Raw genomic sequence first — 17,930 nt, forward strand, 5'->3', positions numbered from 1 at the left:
TCCAAACTAATCCGGATCAGTTCAGACCACGGATCAACCATTGGGAGCACTGCGTAAGCTCAACGGTGCCATACAAGCACCTAAAGGATCTAAGGCCGAAACTACCTTCGTCGTTGGTACCAAGTCTTGCTCAGCCTCAAGGCCATTGTGTTGGTCTGACATTACGGCGCTGTTCTGGATTTAAGCGAAGGTCAGCTAACGTTTTTGGCGACCTTTTTATTCCTTTTTCCCCTCCCACTGAAGCCAAAGGTTTCCTGAAAACTTTCAATCAGAAAGCAGTACTGTGAAATCCCAAGTTCAATTAAGGATGTTTTCCCCAGCAGCCGAACAAGTAGACCGGGCGTCGTTGCTCATCAAAGACCTATCTTCTCTCCAAACATCCCTCCTAGAGACCGGCGACAGCACGCGTCAAGAAATGATAGCGAAAGCGAGAGCCTTGATCAGTACTCTGGAAGCACCTATGGAGTCAATCTTATGGATGGGCTGGGCTGAGCCAGCCAGAACGGCCACTATCCGGATAAGCATTGACATAGGCTTATTCGAAAAGCTAGCAGCAGATGACGGGAAGGCAAAGAATAGCCAGCAGCTCGCCGATGCTACCAAGACGGATTCTGCTTTAATTGGTGAGTGACTACCAGTGTGTCTCCCCGATTTCAGAAAAAATGGTCGAGTGGAGGGTTCATCTCGGACTCATGGGGGTTGAGGACGTGAGTTCCTCTGAGACCGTTAGAGGCAGGCCTTGGTGAAGCCAATGAATGCTTCCTATTGCAAGACTTGAGCCCCCAAGTTGTCGTAGTGCTGGAATGATCTGAAGTAAGTGCCGAGGACTGACAAGATTCCCTCATCGCCCAGGGCGCATGCTCAAACACCTCGCCAGCATGTTCATCATCCGTGAAACCCTCCAAGACACATACGCCCCAACCCCCCTCTCCAATGCACTCACAGACCAAATCTTCTACGACGGCGTAATCTTCACCTTTGACGCTCAACTCCCCTCCCACGCCCGTCTGCCCGCCTATCTCCGCAGCACGAACCACATCATCCCCACAGACGGCAGCGTCTTCAAATACAGCCATAAGAGCGAATTAGGAATCTTCGAATGGATCGCAGCCGATCCGCGCATGCAGACGGCTTTCCAGAACCACATGGCTGGCTACAGCATGGGGCGGCCTCACTGGATGGACGATGGGTTCTATCCCGTGACTGAGCGCTTGAGGGGAGTGGGGGAGGGGGAGGTGTTGATTGTGGATGTGGGTGGAGCGACGGGACATGATTTGGCGGAATTCCACGACAAAGCGCCTACCATATCTGGGAGACTGATCCTGCAAGATCAAGCCCAGGCCATCTCCTCGATTCGAGAGGGCGATCGGCCAGGTATAGAATGCACAGTGCATGATTTCTTCACGCCGCAGCCGGTCAGGGGCGCGAAAGCTTATTACATGCACTCGGTCCTGCACGATTGGAGCGATGACAACGCGCGCAAGATACTCACGCAACTCAAAGAAGCGCTGAAACCGGGACATTCGAAGATCTTGATTAATGAGAACGTGGTCAGTGATCAAGACGCTGACTGGAAGATTACGAGCCTAGACTGGACCATGATGGTATGCCTTGGGAGTTGCGAACGAACAGAGACGCAGTGGCGAGATCTGGTGGTGAGTGTGGGCTTGAAGATTAGTGGTATCTGGAAGGGGGAGGGGGCAACGGAGAGTTTGATTGAGATTGTACTGGCGGATGATGCGTAGATGAGTGCGAAAGGCCACACTGTTAGAGTAGAGTCGTTTTGAGTTACCCTCGTCAGTTTGTTAGAAACTTTGTAGTGTAGAGTGAACCCACGAACCCTCTCATCATGTATCAAATCTGATTCAAGGTGGAACTTTCAGATATAGGCTGGACTACTTTTGCTGTTGACTGTTGTTTACGCCTCAACTTTGGTGTGGGAACTTAGAGAAAGTGGCGTGCATTAGCGTCGATACCCACCATCGAATTTCCCCTGATTTCTGAAACAAACAAAAGCAGCGCCAAACGGCCAAATCTTCAACACCAACAGATCAAAATGAAGCTGTCACTCAATCCGCTGCCACGACATGCAGAAACCGCGTCTGGCAAAATCTCAATCATGGCTAAGGGTTTGTGACGACCACCGAGTCCGCCTACTGGACTTCTAAGAGGGATTGCCTTTCGCCTCCAAATCGCGTTACAAGTGACTATTCACGTCGAGGAATGGAGGACAAATATATACAAGCATGCATTCCACACATGCACACCCGTTGCCCGATGGACGTACTACATCGAGTCAAGCAATTGGCTCGTCACATAGCTATAGCGCAATAACATCACCAACGACGCTGACTTCGCAACAGCAGAACGAAGGCCTGAGTCACCAGACTAGGCGACTACATTTACGCAATGCTGGATTCAGAGGAGCGATCTTCCCTACTCGGCGCATAAGTCCGCTATTTACAACATCATCCCCGGCGATTGAGTCCATCAGTCGCCAGGTCAGCAACGAGAGTAGCTCCTTGAGCGCAGAGAAGAGATCAATGTACGGCGAAGATCTACCACCGAGCCCGGTGAATATCCTGCAAGAGATACAGAAGTCCACAAGAAAGAAGCGCTCATCGCCAAGACCAGGTTTTGGTGCCATTTTTCAAGACAACACTCAGACGGGGGAAATGAATGGAGCTAGTGAGACATCTTGGTACGCGGAAGGAAGTCGCAACTGCTCTCCGGCGGCCTCGGCCGCAACTCCGGTCAACATGATGAAGCTAAGAGAAGGATCTGGGAACCAGAAGACTCTTCCAGCACCGCTCAGTTCCCCATTGACGAAGCAAGTAAAGGGTCGGAATCTCAAACGCATCAATCTTCGATCAGCCAGCTCCGAGGCTTCAACATACATTGAGCATCTCGAGTCTCAATTAGCTTCTGTCAACGCGAAACTCGACTCCCTCACGTCACCTAACACGAACAAGCTCCGCTCCGCAAAGTTGAGGGCACTTACTGTTGACAATCGGAATTTACGTCAGGATCTTTCAGCTTGGGAGAAGCAATTTGCCGTCAGAGTCCAAGAAGAGAGGGATCAGCGACTAGAGGTTGAGATGGAGTTGAGGATACGTCTGCGGACGCTGGAAAATGACATGGAGTTGAAGGATGCAAGAATAGCAGAGCTGGAGTGGGAGGTCGAGAGCATGCGAGTCAAGGTTGGGGATGCAGAAGGTCTCGAAGAAGTGAACATCGGTCTGGAGAAAAGGATTGAGATTTTGACGAATCTTCTTGTTCACTCACCGAACAAGCTTGACATGTGCTCGGCAGCAACATCACCAGTCCGAGCTGACCCAATCAAACGGACATCAAGGCCAAAGTCTATGCTTCCAAGAATTCCTTCGCCATCTGGAGGCGTACGGCTGTCACTGTCTACGGTTTCGGAGTCTGCATTCTGGCAGCCCAGCAACATTGAATCGTCACCGAGCGTTGTGGAGTCGCCCGAGGACGCTGTGCAGGATGTTGATGGACAATGTTTACAGTCGCCCTCTTATGAGGAAGGCGTGCGATCGCCTGACTACAGAAGGCAGTCTAGGCAGTCTGGATCTGAAAGTCGATCGAGAACATCAGGTTCCTTCCGCTCTGCGCCATCATCTGCATCAAGACCGAACTCGTTCCGGTCAAGCGGTTCTTTTGGTCCAGCATCATGGGGTTTGCCACATCTCGCTGACGTCGACGCCAGATCAGCCAACAAGCAGCGAAAGATGCGCAAATTTCCCTCTGGTTCAGTCTCTCTCCGACCTCTGATCTTACCTACCGCAACTATCATACCTTCGTTACCTGTATCTGCCCCTATCTACCCATCAATAGAAGCTACTGCGAGACAAGACATCTCGGAAGTCTCGCTCGATCCAACTACGTCCTTTCTATCCAAACCCGTCGATAGCTCACCAACCACTACTCCTGATCGACCTGGGCGTCATCGCTCGACATCTTGGGCACAAGAGCAGACATTAAAGGCTTTAGAGGGCAGGTTCATGGATGTGGAACAACTGGACGACGAACAAATTTCTCCCTTGGTCGTTACGAGATCTGAGGAGAAGCTTTTTGGATTTGGAGAAGTCCCATCAGAAGATCATAAAAGACGGTCACGGCCAAGGAGCCTTCGGAAAGAGCTTGAAGAAGCTGAAATCGAGCAGGCTGGGCAAGCACAAGCTTTGGCCTCCCCCGAGCTATTCGAGGATGGTTTGATACCTGTTGATATGGAAGAGAGTCCCGAAGACAGCCCCGAATCCGGCCAAAGCATGATGGGCATTGACCCAACCCCTTCAAAGGCACCTGCAAAGGCCGCATTTCCAAAGCAGACACGCCTACTCATAGAGTCGGAGGATATTCTGAAGCGAGAGAAAAAGCCAACCCCACCTACATACGCATCATCCCAACCAGTCAAAGCTCTCCCATCAACTCTCCTCACCACTCAGCACGCCTTCGGCATCTTCTCCCGCCTCACAAACCTCATTTCCCAAACGAAACAAGACCCTCTTGTCCTCGCACGGCGGCTCCTCTTCAACGCATGGACACAGGGATCCAAGCGGCTGGGTGGCATAGGATGGTGGCTCTTAGGTCTGGTTTATGGTACTCGATGGCGTAAACGGAAACGCACGGCTGACAGCGGAACAGTTGAGCCAACAACTACACAGGACTTTGACTGGCATCATTTCACGGCTGAAGCGAGCAGGAGTAGGGCCGCTGAGCACTACTTCAGAGACTACGGGGCCTGCCATCAGAGAATGGACTCCTGGCGTTCTCCGCCACATGCCTCAGCTCAACAATTGCCTTCGAGCAATATCATACCGCCGGCTGCTCCCTCTCCCAAACCAAGAAAGCAACCCCACTTCTTTCCCTGCAACGACTGCGTCGAACCTTCATCCCGCCGCACGCTCCGCCTCTGGTTCCAATTCTCACTCACCATCGTCCTCGCCGTCGGCATGGCCATCAAAGACGGTCCCGCAAGTCTATTATGCGAAGACCTCGACCCCCGTCTTCCATATCACGCGCACGAGTCGCTGCCGCAAGCTACCCAAAACCCGAAGAATCATTGGCATGAACGCGAACCGTTACTGCAAGCGCACCGATCGAGATCAAGGCACCAGAGTGGCGATGGAGATGGACTCGTCGTCGACCACCCAGACGGCACATCCCCGCCTTCGAGGGTCAACAGCCTCCAGTCCAACGGCATAGACTCCGGCTACGGCAGCATCACGTTCGCCGAGACATTGGGACCGGCAGACTTCGAGGCCATTTGCTGAGGGGTGTTTTTTTTCCCCGGGGTTTCCCTCAGGCGCTCAAACACTACTTCTTTCTTCTTTCTTCTTTCTTCTATGAGCATATTCTCTTGGCACGGCGTTCGCGAGGGCATCAGCGAGGCAGCATTGACGTTTTCCGGCTATGGCTTTTGGCCCGGAGCGGGCGGCGCTTTTTCTTGTCTGCTTGCTTGCTTGCTACTGCGTGCCCTTTTTTGGGAGTACCTATACCCGTTCCGAGAGGCTGTCGTGTCCGTATGGCGTCATGGTTATGATTATGGTGCTTATGTATGCATAGACTCGAGCGGAGTTTACTTCTAGAGAAAACTTTTCTTGGTGCGGAAATGACCGAAACGTCGTCATCGTCACTTGTGAGATTTGCACGATCACTTGTGATTCATTGTTTTCCGTAGCCGATCAACTACGAACGTAGCGTACAGTGAAATCTCCCCATGCTTTCAAAAAAAAAAGGAAAAAAAAGCTCGATAGCGCCACGCATGCTGGGGTATATATTTTTTCCGCTAAAAACGATTGGCTGAAAGCGAACATGCGAATTCCTCACGTGGGTATCATAATGACGGTGACGGTGGATGGTGGTAACAACAGCGCAGATGCTCGAGCTAAAATGATGTGGAGGCATGGCTGGATATGTTGGGTGCAAGTGTGGGCGAAATGGGAGAGCTAGGTAGCGAAGGTGATGGTGATGGTGATGCTGCGGGTACTTTTGGTGGGGGAAGTCGGGTTGACGGGTCCGTAATTTACAAGATACGTCCAGAACATGTCGCTCTCGTGATTGCCTTCTCTAGGAGTCGCACTGCCCCGGATAAGCCCTGCTCGTGGGCGGGTTGGGGAACAGGCCGGCCGCGGTCAGATTCTGCAAGTGCCATTCAGGTGCGCTTTCGGTCCTCCAGGTCCAGAAGATCCACCCCGTGTGCTGCTCGTAGGCGTCGAGCTGGGCGTCGATGAAGTGCTTCAGATTGTCCTGGTCGTCGGAACTCAGGGCCGCGACCGTGCCTGTGGCTTTGCCGGCACAGGAGCCGACGTAACTGGAGCCGGAATTGGCGAGGCTGCCGTCATAGCGGGCTCCTTTTCCGAGGCCGTTGAGCCATTGGGCGCAGTCGGTTTGCGCGCCGGTCCATTCGCCGACGATGGTCCACTTGTCGGTTCCGGCGAGTTGGGGGCCGAGAGCGCAGGCGGCGGAGACGTGGTCCGAGGGGCTCATGGCGACTTGAGCTGGCGAGAAGACTTGATATTGATGAGTGTCGAGAATCACATTCTGGTCGCCCGACGAGGCTGGGGTCATGAAGCCGTTCCAATAGGTTTCGATGTCTTGGAAAGCGTCATGGATGCAGGTTGCGTAGTTGCCGCTGGCTCCGGTCACGGTCTCGTAGCCGGACTGGTAGAAGGTCTTAAGCTCGTCGAGGTTGAGAGAGCCACCAAGAGGCTCATTGAGGAGCTCAATTGCCGTGACGACGTCAGTGTCGCCGGAATAGCGCTGAGCGAGGTTTTGAAGCGCGGTGAGTGTCTGGTTAACCGTATCTCCTTGCTGCCAATCCACCGGCCCGTAGCGGCCACTGTTGTCGAAGCCATTCTGCGATCCAGGCGCTCCATGAAGATCAAGCAAGATTTTGAGATTAGCAGTTCGAGCCCAGCCAATGGCCTGATCCAAGACATCCAATTGGCCTTGGACGTACGGGTCGCCCTCTAAGGGAGCAGCCGCCCAGTATCCGATGGGAATCCGAACATGGTTGAGGCCATTCTGGCCGATTTGGATAAAGTCATCTTCAGTGATCCAGGTGTTCCAGTGGTTCGTCAGAGCAGCAGATGCAGCGTCTTTGCCGAGGGTTTGAGTGTAGGTGTACTCATCGACGACGGTCATGCTCGTGGCCCAGGGCTGAAAGATGGAGGGAGTGATCCATGGCTCGAGCACGAACCAGCCACCCAAGTTCACGCCACGGACTTTGTCATTCTGGTAGTCGAAGGCCACATCACGCTTGCCGAGGCGGCTGTTGACTGGTCAGTGAGATTGCTTAGGCAAGGGACATGGGGCAATTTACAAGGTGAGAGGGGCAGATTGCACGGTACCCAGCAAGAAGGTAGCAAGGGCAGAGAGGTGGAGGAAGGTATGGCCGCTCAACATGGTGGTTATTGGAGTGTACTTGATTGAGATCTTTGTGGTTGGTAGATGTAGGTTAGGTGATCAAGTGAGGTTTGTTTGCAGGTTGATGCCATTCACGTTTTTAGAGGAACCAGGAGGAATGTGGAATGCAACAAAGATTTTCTTTAGGAGGCAAAACAAAGAAAGCGGGTGATTCTCATTCTCCTTATATATGATGAATGAGGAAATTGGGACCTTCCGTGTAGGTTTGGAAACAGCAAAGGTGGTCACACCGCAACTACCCATGGCCAAAGGATTCATTTTTGGGGATTCAGATGCACATGCCCAATGACCAATGACGCACCGACGGTGCGTTTTGAATTTCCTACAACCATCCAATACCCCTCGAGCGTATAAAAGTGAGACCCGTTTCCGGCGCGTACTAGGCGGAAATAGGGGGCACATGCATGCGGCGGGCAGCCAATACTAGACGGGCCTCACGACGCAAGTGACAATGACAATTTGAAATGAAGAAGATGAAATTAATAATAAGAATAATAATATTAGTATTATTATTATGCGATGCGATGCGATGCGATGCACGGTGATTCGGTGACGACGATGATTTGTGGAAGATCAGCAGCAAGGGGGCAAAGCAGGGGGTGATGGTCATGAGCAAGGAAAAAACATTTTTCTCTTCCTCGGGTACCCCGCAAAAGCCACCCGCTGCGCCAAGAAAAGATCCGTGTCAGATCCCCGATCCCGTTTGCTTTGTGGTTTCAATGTTTTAGGTACTCGTACCTAATGTATGTAGGTATAGCAGGTGCTTTGTTTCTGTCCCATTCAAAGCGCACAGTCGCCACAATGGACTGGTTTGTGTTGTCGCATAGTAAGTTATTGCGCGCTCTGACACCTCTCAACCACTCTCTCAATCGTAGTGTTAACCAAAACCGGAACCAAATAGGGACCGGAAAATCAGGCATAGGGAAGACTTTACATGTCTCGGTCCGATTGGTGCCCACCCTTCATCGCTATTGTCCTCCCCCCCTCCGCTTTGTCACAAGCTTACACGCGCAAGTGCATGAGATCGCACGAGCGATCGCCCGAACATGCTGCTCTAGATGCTTCTTTGTGATTGGATTATCTGACGCTTGGATGTCGTCAGGTCACTCAACAAGTCAAAGCATGGTCACCGGTCAGCTCCGTCAGCTTACCAAGGTACGTCAGGGCCACACCGCGCAGCTCTTGGTGTCTACTTGAGCAAATAAGATGCGTGTCCGACCTGCCGAATGGGGCCCAAGCATGTGCCGTGGAGGATTTCCGCGGTCATGGAAATGACTGCATTGCTCCACGGACTACTCGGCAGCAACTGCACTTGCTGGCGTGAGCTCTTGACATTACAGCGAGGCGTTACTAGGGTGTTCATGGACTCTGTCAATGGCCAAACGATGACGCGCATCTGCCATGGGTGTTACCAGAGATCTGAAAAGCATGGTGGAAAGCCCTGCCGGGGCGGTACACTAGATCATCTCGCAGTTATTCAAGCTGCCACGACAAGTTCTTGGCATTGTGAAGATCTTCCAAATTTCGCCCCGATCGAATGATTGCACACCTTCATCATTGTTTAGTGCGGTCTTCCTTCCCTCCATCAGCCCCAAACTTCCCCTCAATCAGTACCAAGGTTCCCCTTCAGCATTCCAAGCAACCCCTCACCAGTGCCAAAGCCCTCCGAGAGCAGCTCCGTTCCTCCTGCGATACGTAATGTGGCTTCGTACCAGATCTTCCCCTCTCACGAACGCAGCCCCAACCTCCCACGCTCATCCTCAGACAGCCAGACCTCATTCTCGTCCTCCCCGCCCCTCACCATCTTCCCATACAGCCTCACAGCTGACCCATCTCCCACAGCCATGACCGCAAGCATGATCCTGTTCTCGTTGTCGTCCTTCACCGTGTGTTTGGCGTTGAGATCGGGACCTCGGTCTGCGAAGTTCCACATCGAGATCCGCACGCTCTGAACGCCTTCACTGCCTCCCCTCAAGCTGCCACCGACCGGTTTGAAGTCGTCGAAGAGCTTGATCGATGGGTGGTAGACGCACTCGAACTCGGCCTGGACATCCTGCCAATGGAAGGCGACGATGCAGAACCATCCAGTGCTGTCTCTTTCGGGCGGCACGTCGTATCTGATGTACACGTTTCCGTTCAGTGAGTACTCGTGGCGATCCGAGTAGACAATCTTGTAGATCGTATCGACGGTCTTGGGGTCTTGTGGGGAGTGAGCGGGGTCCTTAGAAGGGTACTCTAGAGGTGTGACTGAGGAGAAGCTTTTCTTTGGTTGAGTGGTTCCTCTGCTGGTTAAGTCATCGACAATCATGTGTTCTCGCAAGGATGAACCAGGCTGCGCTGAGTATTCTTTCGGACGCATGGCTGAGGAATGCTTTGCTTTCAATGGAGCTTTGCCTTGCTTGAGTGAGACTTTGTACTCAGTGAGGCTTAACTCTGATGGAGTTCAAAGAGTAATCAAAGAGAGTTCCTTGATTGGTTGTTGGGAACAGTCTTTGGGTGAGACTTTGCTCGCCGAAGTGGAAGAGATCTCCTTGTGCAATTTGCTGTACTGGTATGAGGAGGAAGATGAAAAATTGAAGAAGAAGATGCTTCGGACGCCTAAGCAAAGATGATGGCGGCAAACGCGTGTAGACGGCATATCTTTCTTCATTGTTTATATTTGTATCAGCCGCGTCATTCATCCAGTGTCTGGCGTATGCTTTATAAGCTTATCTTGGCCGCTGTATTCACTTTCCTGGGTGATTCCTAGCAACAGTGTCGAGAGTGTCTACTTTATCTCTAGCTGCATTCACTTCTCCGGTAGATGTCTAGTCTTCACAGTCGATCTCTTCACGACTGTAACAATGGCCGCAATTTGCCCTGAGTCTCCGGTATTTGTTCTACTATTTCTAAACCCTAATTGGTTCACAGCCGGACAAGAGTATGGAATCATCAGAAGCATGGGTCGAGACAAAGTCACTTCAATCTGCAGCTTAGATTGTTCGTATAGGTCCGCAATCGAGGTTAAAACAAACTTGCTACTAGGGAGGTTTAGCAATGTGATTCAAAAGAATGATTTAAAACGAAAAGGGTAATAATTCAATAGGCTAACCATATAGGGTAGTTATTAGCCTCGTCGATTACTTATAAATTAAATTACTATTTTATATTATAAAATAGTAATTTAATTATAAAGTTACCTTATACGATATTAGCGTAATTACTTATTTAGATATATAAAATTAAATAATTAGTTAGTAAACCTATTAAGTTCTTACTATATATATCTTCTATCTTTTAATAAATAATAGCTAAATGAAAAGAGATTTCTAATACTTATATATTAAATATAAGACTTATAAAGAAGTTCTAATCTAAAAGAAATAATTCTATATTATTTAAAGTCGCCTTTATTTTATTAAGAAATTCTACTCTATTAATAAGTTAATAATCTTTTATAATATATAAATCTCTTAAAGCTATATTAGAGTATTATTATATTACTTTTCTTATCTATTTATCTAAAATATAATTTATTATACTTTTAATTAACTTTAAGAAATCTCTAATATATTATTAGTAAGATAAAGATCTTATAATTTTATAATATTTAACTACTTCTCTTTATAAGCGAAAAAAGAAGAAATAATATTATTTAAAAGTCTTTTAGAAGGAAAGAAAGAGTTTTTAAATTATATATAAGAGAAAGGATAAAGAGAAGAAATATATATTATTAGCTAAGGAGAAAGATAGTAATAACTTATCTCTATAGAATAATTCTAATACTATAAGATTATATATAAATAAATAAAAGTAAATAATAAAGAATTTACGAAATTAAATTAATAGTAATCGATTAATAGAAAACTTTTAAACTCTAGTTTCGGCTTTTATATTAAATATATTAAGAAAACGTTATCGTAAATAATAGCTAAATTAGCGTTTTATAATAGAAAAGCGATTAATAGAGAATAATAAGATTCTTATTATAGATATTACTTTTAAATATTAAGTAAGATATAAAGTAAACTTAATAAGACAATTTTAAAAAAGAGTGTAAGAGAAGTTTATAAAGATTATTAAGCGAGATTATACGAGTATTAAATATTATATAAAGAATTATTTTAATTATAGATATAATTAGCTAAGATAGAATATAAAAGTAGATTATAGTTATAAGATATAAGAGAATATATAGATTTAGATAATAAATAATTAGAATATAGTAGTTTAGACTTTTAAGAAGAAGAAGAATATTAATAAAGTAGCTAAAGAAAAGAAGCTATAAGATTTATAAAATCATAATTAAAATTATAAGTATTTAAATAAGAGGATAGATAATAAGAAGAGAAAGAATAATATATCTAATAGCGATAAAATTATAGATTAAAATAATAATAATAATAATAAGAGTAGTATTAACGAGATCTCAAATAACGACTTTTCTATATTACTTAATAATTCTTCTATATTACGTAATAGCTCTATATCTAGACTCTTATTATTTAACTTATTAATATTAATATTAAGATAAAAACCTTCTATCTCTAAGAACGATTTTATCTCTAATAATAATTCTTTAAATTTATATATATATATTATAGTTAAAGATCTTAATAGTATAAGCGAGCTATCTAATATATTATCTAAACGAATTAAGAAGTAAAAGAAGAAGAAAACCTTTAATAAGTCTTATAAAAAGAAGAAGGATTATAGAATTATAGTTATCGAAAAAATTATCGAATTAAAAATAACTTTAACTATATATCTTAAATATCTAATAAATTAATTTATAATATTTATATAGTCTATAATATTTATATATTAATTATTAGCTTTATAATTATTAACTTAATTTAATTAAATTTAAATATTATTTAATAAAATTTAAACGAATAAATAATTAGATATTATAATTAACGATATTAAAGATTATTAAAATAATATAAAGAATTATTTAACTTATATTAGATATATAGAGAATTAAATAAAATAACTTACTTCTATATTAGCTAATATAAAAAAAGAGATAATATATTTAATAAAAAATTAAAAGCTTTTAGAAGAGATATAAAACTTTATACTAAAAAGTCTTATTAAAAATTTAATAACTTACGAAAACGATATAATATATACTCTTACTAAAGCTATATAGAATATAATAAAGATTTATCAATAGATATTAAAGAATAATAAAGAGTAATAACTATTCGTTAATTAAGAATCTAAAATATATAATAAATAAAATAATATCTTCGAGGCCGATAAAAATAATATAGAGATATATAAACAACTTTTTAAGACTATAGAATATATATATAAATAATATATAGAATATATTAGAAGCCTTATCGAAAGCGCATAAATTAAAGAAATCTAAATCTAAGTTATAGAAGAATAAGTCATAATATCCTTCTATAAAAAAATAATTCCTTCGCTTCACATTAAAAGTATAGTCTTATATAAGATATATACTTACTCGCCTAAAAATTACGTAAAAGATATCTATATTTCGTATTACTATTATATTTTAATTAAGACTTTAGCTAATTTCTTAAAGACTTCTTTAATTACTATTAAAAATACGTAGTTATACTTATAAATTCAAATAAAATTTCTCTATAATATATCTAAAATCGTAAAATAAATCCTTAATAGATTTAAGAGCGCTTAAAAGAATAAAATTCGATATATATATACTCTTTACGATATCTTAAACGATTAATAAATAGTTATATAAAAATTCGATAAAGTTTAACTTTAGAAGATAGAGAGTATAAAAAATAAGAGCACTTAATTCTATATACGCCGATCTTATTATTCACTCTCAATATAAATATTACTTATAAAAAAATTAAATAAATAAATATAAAGAATCTAATCGCTCGCGACTTTAAAGAAGACTTTATCTCTTTTAATATATAAATTTCGATTAAGAGCTATATAATAACGACGAGATATATTAATAACTTAAGCGATAAATTAAATAATTTATATATATAATAGAATAAAGATAAGAACTCGATAAAGATTAACTTTAATTATAGAAAGTATATAAATAATTTGAGTATTAAAATCTTACTCTATAATATTAAGATATTAATATATAGTAGAAAATTAAATTTCGAAGCGAGTTACGTTCTTATTATCTTTGAAATAAATATAATAGTTTATTAATAATACGACTATTTAATAAAAATCTTTTATAAATTAAAGATCTATCTTTAATTACTATTTAAAGACATTAGAGATTTAAAGATTTTACGTTTATCTAAAGCTATATTCTATTATAACTCTAATACTTAATATTATTTTATTAAAGCGTTATTTTCTTATAGAGATTAAGTTTATATAAGAAGATATAATATAACGTTAATAAATATAAGCTTTATTCTTAAAAAGATAATAATAATAATATCTAGATTTCTCTTTAAATACTTAATTAAGTCTTTTAAATACTTTAAATATCTAAAGTATTTTTATATTTATTATCTTTTCTTTATAGAAGCTATAAATAGCTTTAATAAGATTATCTAGATATATAATTACTATTTATATTATATCGTAAGATATTTTATAAGCTAAATACTAGAAATTCTTCTTATCTTCTAACTTTATAATTCTTCGAAATATTCTATTAATAAAAGCTTAAATAATACTTTATTTATAATATTTATTAAATCGTTTAATAGTATAAATATATAATCGAATTCGATTATAAGAGAGAGTTAGATATTATAATAGTATTAAATTATAACATCTTTATAAATACTTAAGTATATTATTTAAAAATAATAGATAAATAAACTTCTAATCGTTTAAAGATTTATATAAATTTATATAATAATCTAGACTATAAAAGCTTATATAGTATTAAATATAAGGTAAATTTAGAATTAAAGTAAATTCTTTATTAATAATCAATACTTTCTAGATTAAAATAGTATATAAAAATACGTATTTTATCTTTTATAAAGTATATAATTCTTCGTAATCGTTTAGAGGTTTATAAATTTAAATTAAACTCAATCTACTTATATTCTATTAAGAAAATATATTTATAATATAATATAGTAGCGATTATAGTCTAATAGCCTAGTAATATAATTATAAAGATTATTATAATAAGAGTCTTATTATTAAAGAAGTTTATAATATATATATATAATAAAAGAAGAAGAATAAGTGAAATTTAAAGAGATTTATAACTCTTCGATAAAGGTTTCGCTAAAATCCGTGATATTGCCTAATCGGGTTAGCGGTAGAAGGGTAAGGCTGTTCCCGTTTTGAATTATTTCTTTTGAAAAAACTGCTAAACCTCCCTACTGACGCCAATTGTTTGCAATCATAGTGAATTTGTCAGCCCCGATGCGCAGCAACTGCCAGAAAGTGTAGGTTTCGTTAAATGGGAAGCTTGCGATAGCGGTCACGAACTTTCTGCAACGTCTCCCTGTACTTCTGTACCTCACCATTCCGACCTCTTCATCTCATTGGTTATCTCTGAATCAAGGAGCACAATTTGATTATCACAGTCATGGCAACTATCCCATGATTTCAACATCTCGGACTCCGAACGCCCGCAACAATCTCAGATCCTCAAGCTCACACCAGAGCTTCGACGTTCAGATATGTCGTCGACATGGCGAATTCTGAAAATACGATCAACTTGCTTCTGCCAAGCGCCAAGGCTCTGGGCCTGGGCCCGAGGGGAAGCGGGCAAGATGTGCCGCTGAAGGAACCCGGATCAGAGCACTGCCAGAGTCGCAGCACACAGATTGACTACAACATACCCTTACTTTTACCTTCTCCTTTCTTTTAAATCCTTGCCTAAGAGATTTGATGAAACACTTATCTGACTAAGAATTGTTTCATATTCTTCAAAGCTAGGTATTAATTCTATGCGCTAAGCCCCTCACATCATTTGAGCGAGGTGCATATTTAATTTGGACCCAGCATCTTATCACGCAAACCCATTGGCTACCATCCCCACATCGAGTCCACAATGACAACAAACGGTCATAGTCATGGCACACACGCCTCTAATGATTCCTCCAACCATGTCGTTCCCCTTCTAATCAACGGCAAAGAAGTCACCAACGAAACTACCTTCGATGTAGTCTCCCCCGTATCAGGCAAACTAGTCTGGAGGGGTTCCTCAGTCTCCAAACGGCAAGCCATTGAAGCCGTCGAAGCGGCCCAGGCTGCTTTTCCAGCATGGTCCAAGACGAAACCCTCATTCAGGCGAGATATCCTACTCAAGGCGAGCGATATACTCAAGAGCCGCGGTGAAGAAGTCTGCGAGTACATGGACATTGAAATTGGATCTACTAAGGCAATGTCCACATACTTCAATGTACCCGCCAGCATTGAGCAATTGAGAGATGTAGCCGGCAGGATCGTGACCGTTACCGGCAACATTCCTGTCTGTGCCGAAGAAGGTAAGAGCGCTCTCATGTACAAGGAACCGTACGGCGTCGTCTTCGGCATAGCTCCATGGTGAGTCCCCTCTTCCACTCGCCTGCGAGTACCCCTCTCTTGTCTTCCAAAGGCCCCCATTTCCTCATAGAATTCTCAGGAATTCCCCCTTCATTCTCGGCTTCCGCGCCATATCTTATGCCCTCGCCGCCGGCAACACCTGCGTCCTTAAAGGTTCTGAGATATCCCCACGCTGCTTCTGGGCCATCGGCTCCATCCTCAAGGCCGCTGGCCTCCCAGACGGTGTTCTGAACGTTATTTTCCATCGTCCACAAGACGCTCCGGAGGTGACGAGTGCGATCATTGAGCATCCTTTCGTGAAGAAGATCAACTTCACGGGCAGTACTGCTACCGGGAGTATCATTGCAGCTCAAGCTGGGAAATTTCTGAAGCCAGTGCTCATGGAGCTCGGTGGGAAGGCGCCAGCTATTGTTCTTGAGGATGCTAACCTTCAAAAAGCCGCAGAGGGCTGTGCGGTGGGTGCGTTTCTGCAAAGTGGGCAGATTTGCATGTCTACTGAACGCATTCTCGTTCATTCTTCTATCGCTGAGAAGTTTCGTGAAGCTCTGAAAGCCGCTATGGAGAAAATGTACGGCAAAGAGTCATCGGCCCCCATCCTTGTGAATGCACCGCCGGTGCAGAAGAACAAGAAACTCGTGGAGCAAGCGCTTTCGAAAGGCGCCAAAATCCTGACTGGAGACCTGAATGCGAAAGAGCATTCGGATACTCGCATGAGGCCGATTGTCGTTGACGGTGTTACAAAGGATATGGATCTGTACCAAATCGAATCCTTTGGACCGACCGTGTCGCTGATCGTGGTCGAGAGCGAAGAAGAAGCGATTGAGATTGCGAATGATACTGAATACGGCCTCAGCTCTGCTGTTTTCACCGAGGACTTGGCAGCTGGGCTGAGAGTTGCCAAGCAGATCGAGACCGGGTACCTATCCCTTTTCAATCTTTCGTACTGTCTTTAGAGAGGCAGAATGGTACCAGTAAATAGTCGAAGCTGACGATGACAGTGCGGTACACATCAATAACATGACCGTTCACGACGAGAGCAATCTACCTCACGGTGGTGCCAAGAAGAGCGGATGGGGGAGATTCAATGGTAGTGCGGGCATCGAGGAGTTCTTGAGGATCAAGTGCGTTACCTGGTCGGACTGACTATTCGCATCTCGGTCCTATCGTACGGCCTTTCCATTCCCTTATGATACATAATGCTACATACGGAGACATGTCTAATGAACCTACAAACCTCACTCATGCCTTTGACATCTGCCATGACCTTCGTCTCTCGGCGCTCCCGGCATCATCTCCTTGCCTCTGCACCACACGGTCCCAATCCTGCCCCCACGGACAAAGCCCCTCCACCAAAAGTCCTGACATTGCTCCGAGTATAACGGCACACATTCCGTATCCGTGTTTCTTTATAACGAGGCCATGTTGCCAAGACCTTGAGATATGTAAAGTACGCCATTGTTGGGAAGATTGAAGCGCGCCTCGGGTTGGTAGTGACATTTTCCTTGAGACACCTGCGTTCCAAGGGAAGAGATGGGGACGCTCAATGGCAATCCGACACGAATCTTGTCGCTAGAGAAAAAAGCCTTTGGAAGCCTGTAAACGCCAGACCAAAAAAAACGAAAGAATATAAAAGCCTTCGTATCAGCCAAAACCACTAGCCAAAGTGAAGACGAGAATCCACATGACGGGGCTCGTTCCTCAACGGCCGGGTGGGGTACATTATGATCCCTTAGACACACTTTTTCCCAGTGAAAGAAACCATCACAAGACCCGCCACAGCCAGCCACAAAGTCTCCTCAGCATCCCGAAACAGGCGTGCGCAAACCTAGCCTCCGCAGCCAACAGCATCTTCTTCTTCTTCCTTCCGACTATGCTCCGAAGTTTCTCGACCACTCGTTGGGTTGAGTGCCTTTGTGACCTCTGCACCTTATCCGTAGAAAAGGAAAAACCGTGGCGGATAAACCTTTTGAGTCAAGGGGAAAAAAAACACCACGTGGGCCCGCACACCG

General features: G+C 43.6%; 5 protein-coding genes across 5 annotated transcripts; 3 read left to right on the top strand and 2 right to left on the bottom strand.

The window, feature by feature from the left end:
• Positions 1 to 307: 307 nt before the first annotated feature.
• On the top strand, positions 308 to 1,745 carry HO133_009049 (uncharacterized protein; the record flags this gene model as incomplete). The annotated part of the gene is made up of 2 exons (XM_037299910.1): positions 308 to 623; positions 853 to 1,745. 2 exons carry the CDS (start codon positions 308 to 310, stop codon positions 1,743 to 1,745), a joined length of 1,209 nt encoding a protein of 402 aa, XP_037154736.1.
• Positions 1,746 to 2,246: 501 nt separating this feature from the next.
• On the top strand, positions 2,247 to 5,291 carry HO133_009050 (uncharacterized protein; the record flags this gene model as incomplete). The annotated part of the gene is made up of 1 exon (XM_037299911.1): positions 2,247 to 5,291. One exon carries the CDS (start codon positions 2,247 to 2,249, stop codon positions 5,289 to 5,291), a length of 3,045 nt encoding a protein of 1,014 aa, XP_037154737.1.
• A 796-nt stretch (positions 5,292 to 6,087) lies between these two features.
• Positions 6,088 to 7,425, bottom strand: HO133_009051 (uncharacterized protein; the record flags this gene model as incomplete). Its single annotated transcript, XM_037299912.1, has 2 exons — positions 6,088 to 7,291; positions 7,343 to 7,425. The coding sequence occupies 2 exons, from the start codon at positions 7,423 to 7,425 to the stop codon at positions 6,088 to 6,090; spliced, it is 1,287 nt and encodes a 428-aa protein (XP_037154738.1).
• A 1,747-nt stretch (positions 7,426 to 9,172) lies between these two features.
• Positions 9,173 to 9,805, bottom strand: HO133_009052 (uncharacterized protein; the record flags this gene model as incomplete). The annotated part of the gene is made up of 1 exon (XM_037299913.1): positions 9,173 to 9,805. The coding sequence occupies one exon, from the start codon at positions 9,803 to 9,805 to the stop codon at positions 9,173 to 9,175; it is 633 nt and encodes a 210-aa protein (XP_037154739.1).
• A 5,622-nt stretch (positions 9,806 to 15,427) lies between these two features.
• On the top strand, positions 15,428 to 17,064 carry HO133_009053 (uncharacterized protein; the record flags this gene model as incomplete). Its single annotated transcript, XM_037299914.1, has 3 exons — positions 15,428 to 15,921; positions 16,001 to 16,837; positions 16,920 to 17,064. 3 exons carry the CDS (start codon positions 15,428 to 15,430, stop codon positions 17,062 to 17,064), a joined length of 1,476 nt encoding a protein of 491 aa, XP_037154740.1.
• Positions 17,065 to 17,930: the final 866 nt, after the last annotated feature.

Source organism: Letharia lupina (assembly GCF_014066315.1).
Source record: "Letharia lupina isolate WasteWater1 chromosome Unknown contig_6, whole genome shotgun sequence".
Classification (NCBI taxonomy): domain Eukaryota; kingdom Fungi; phylum Ascomycota; class Lecanoromycetes; order Lecanorales; family Parmeliaceae; genus Letharia; species Letharia lupina.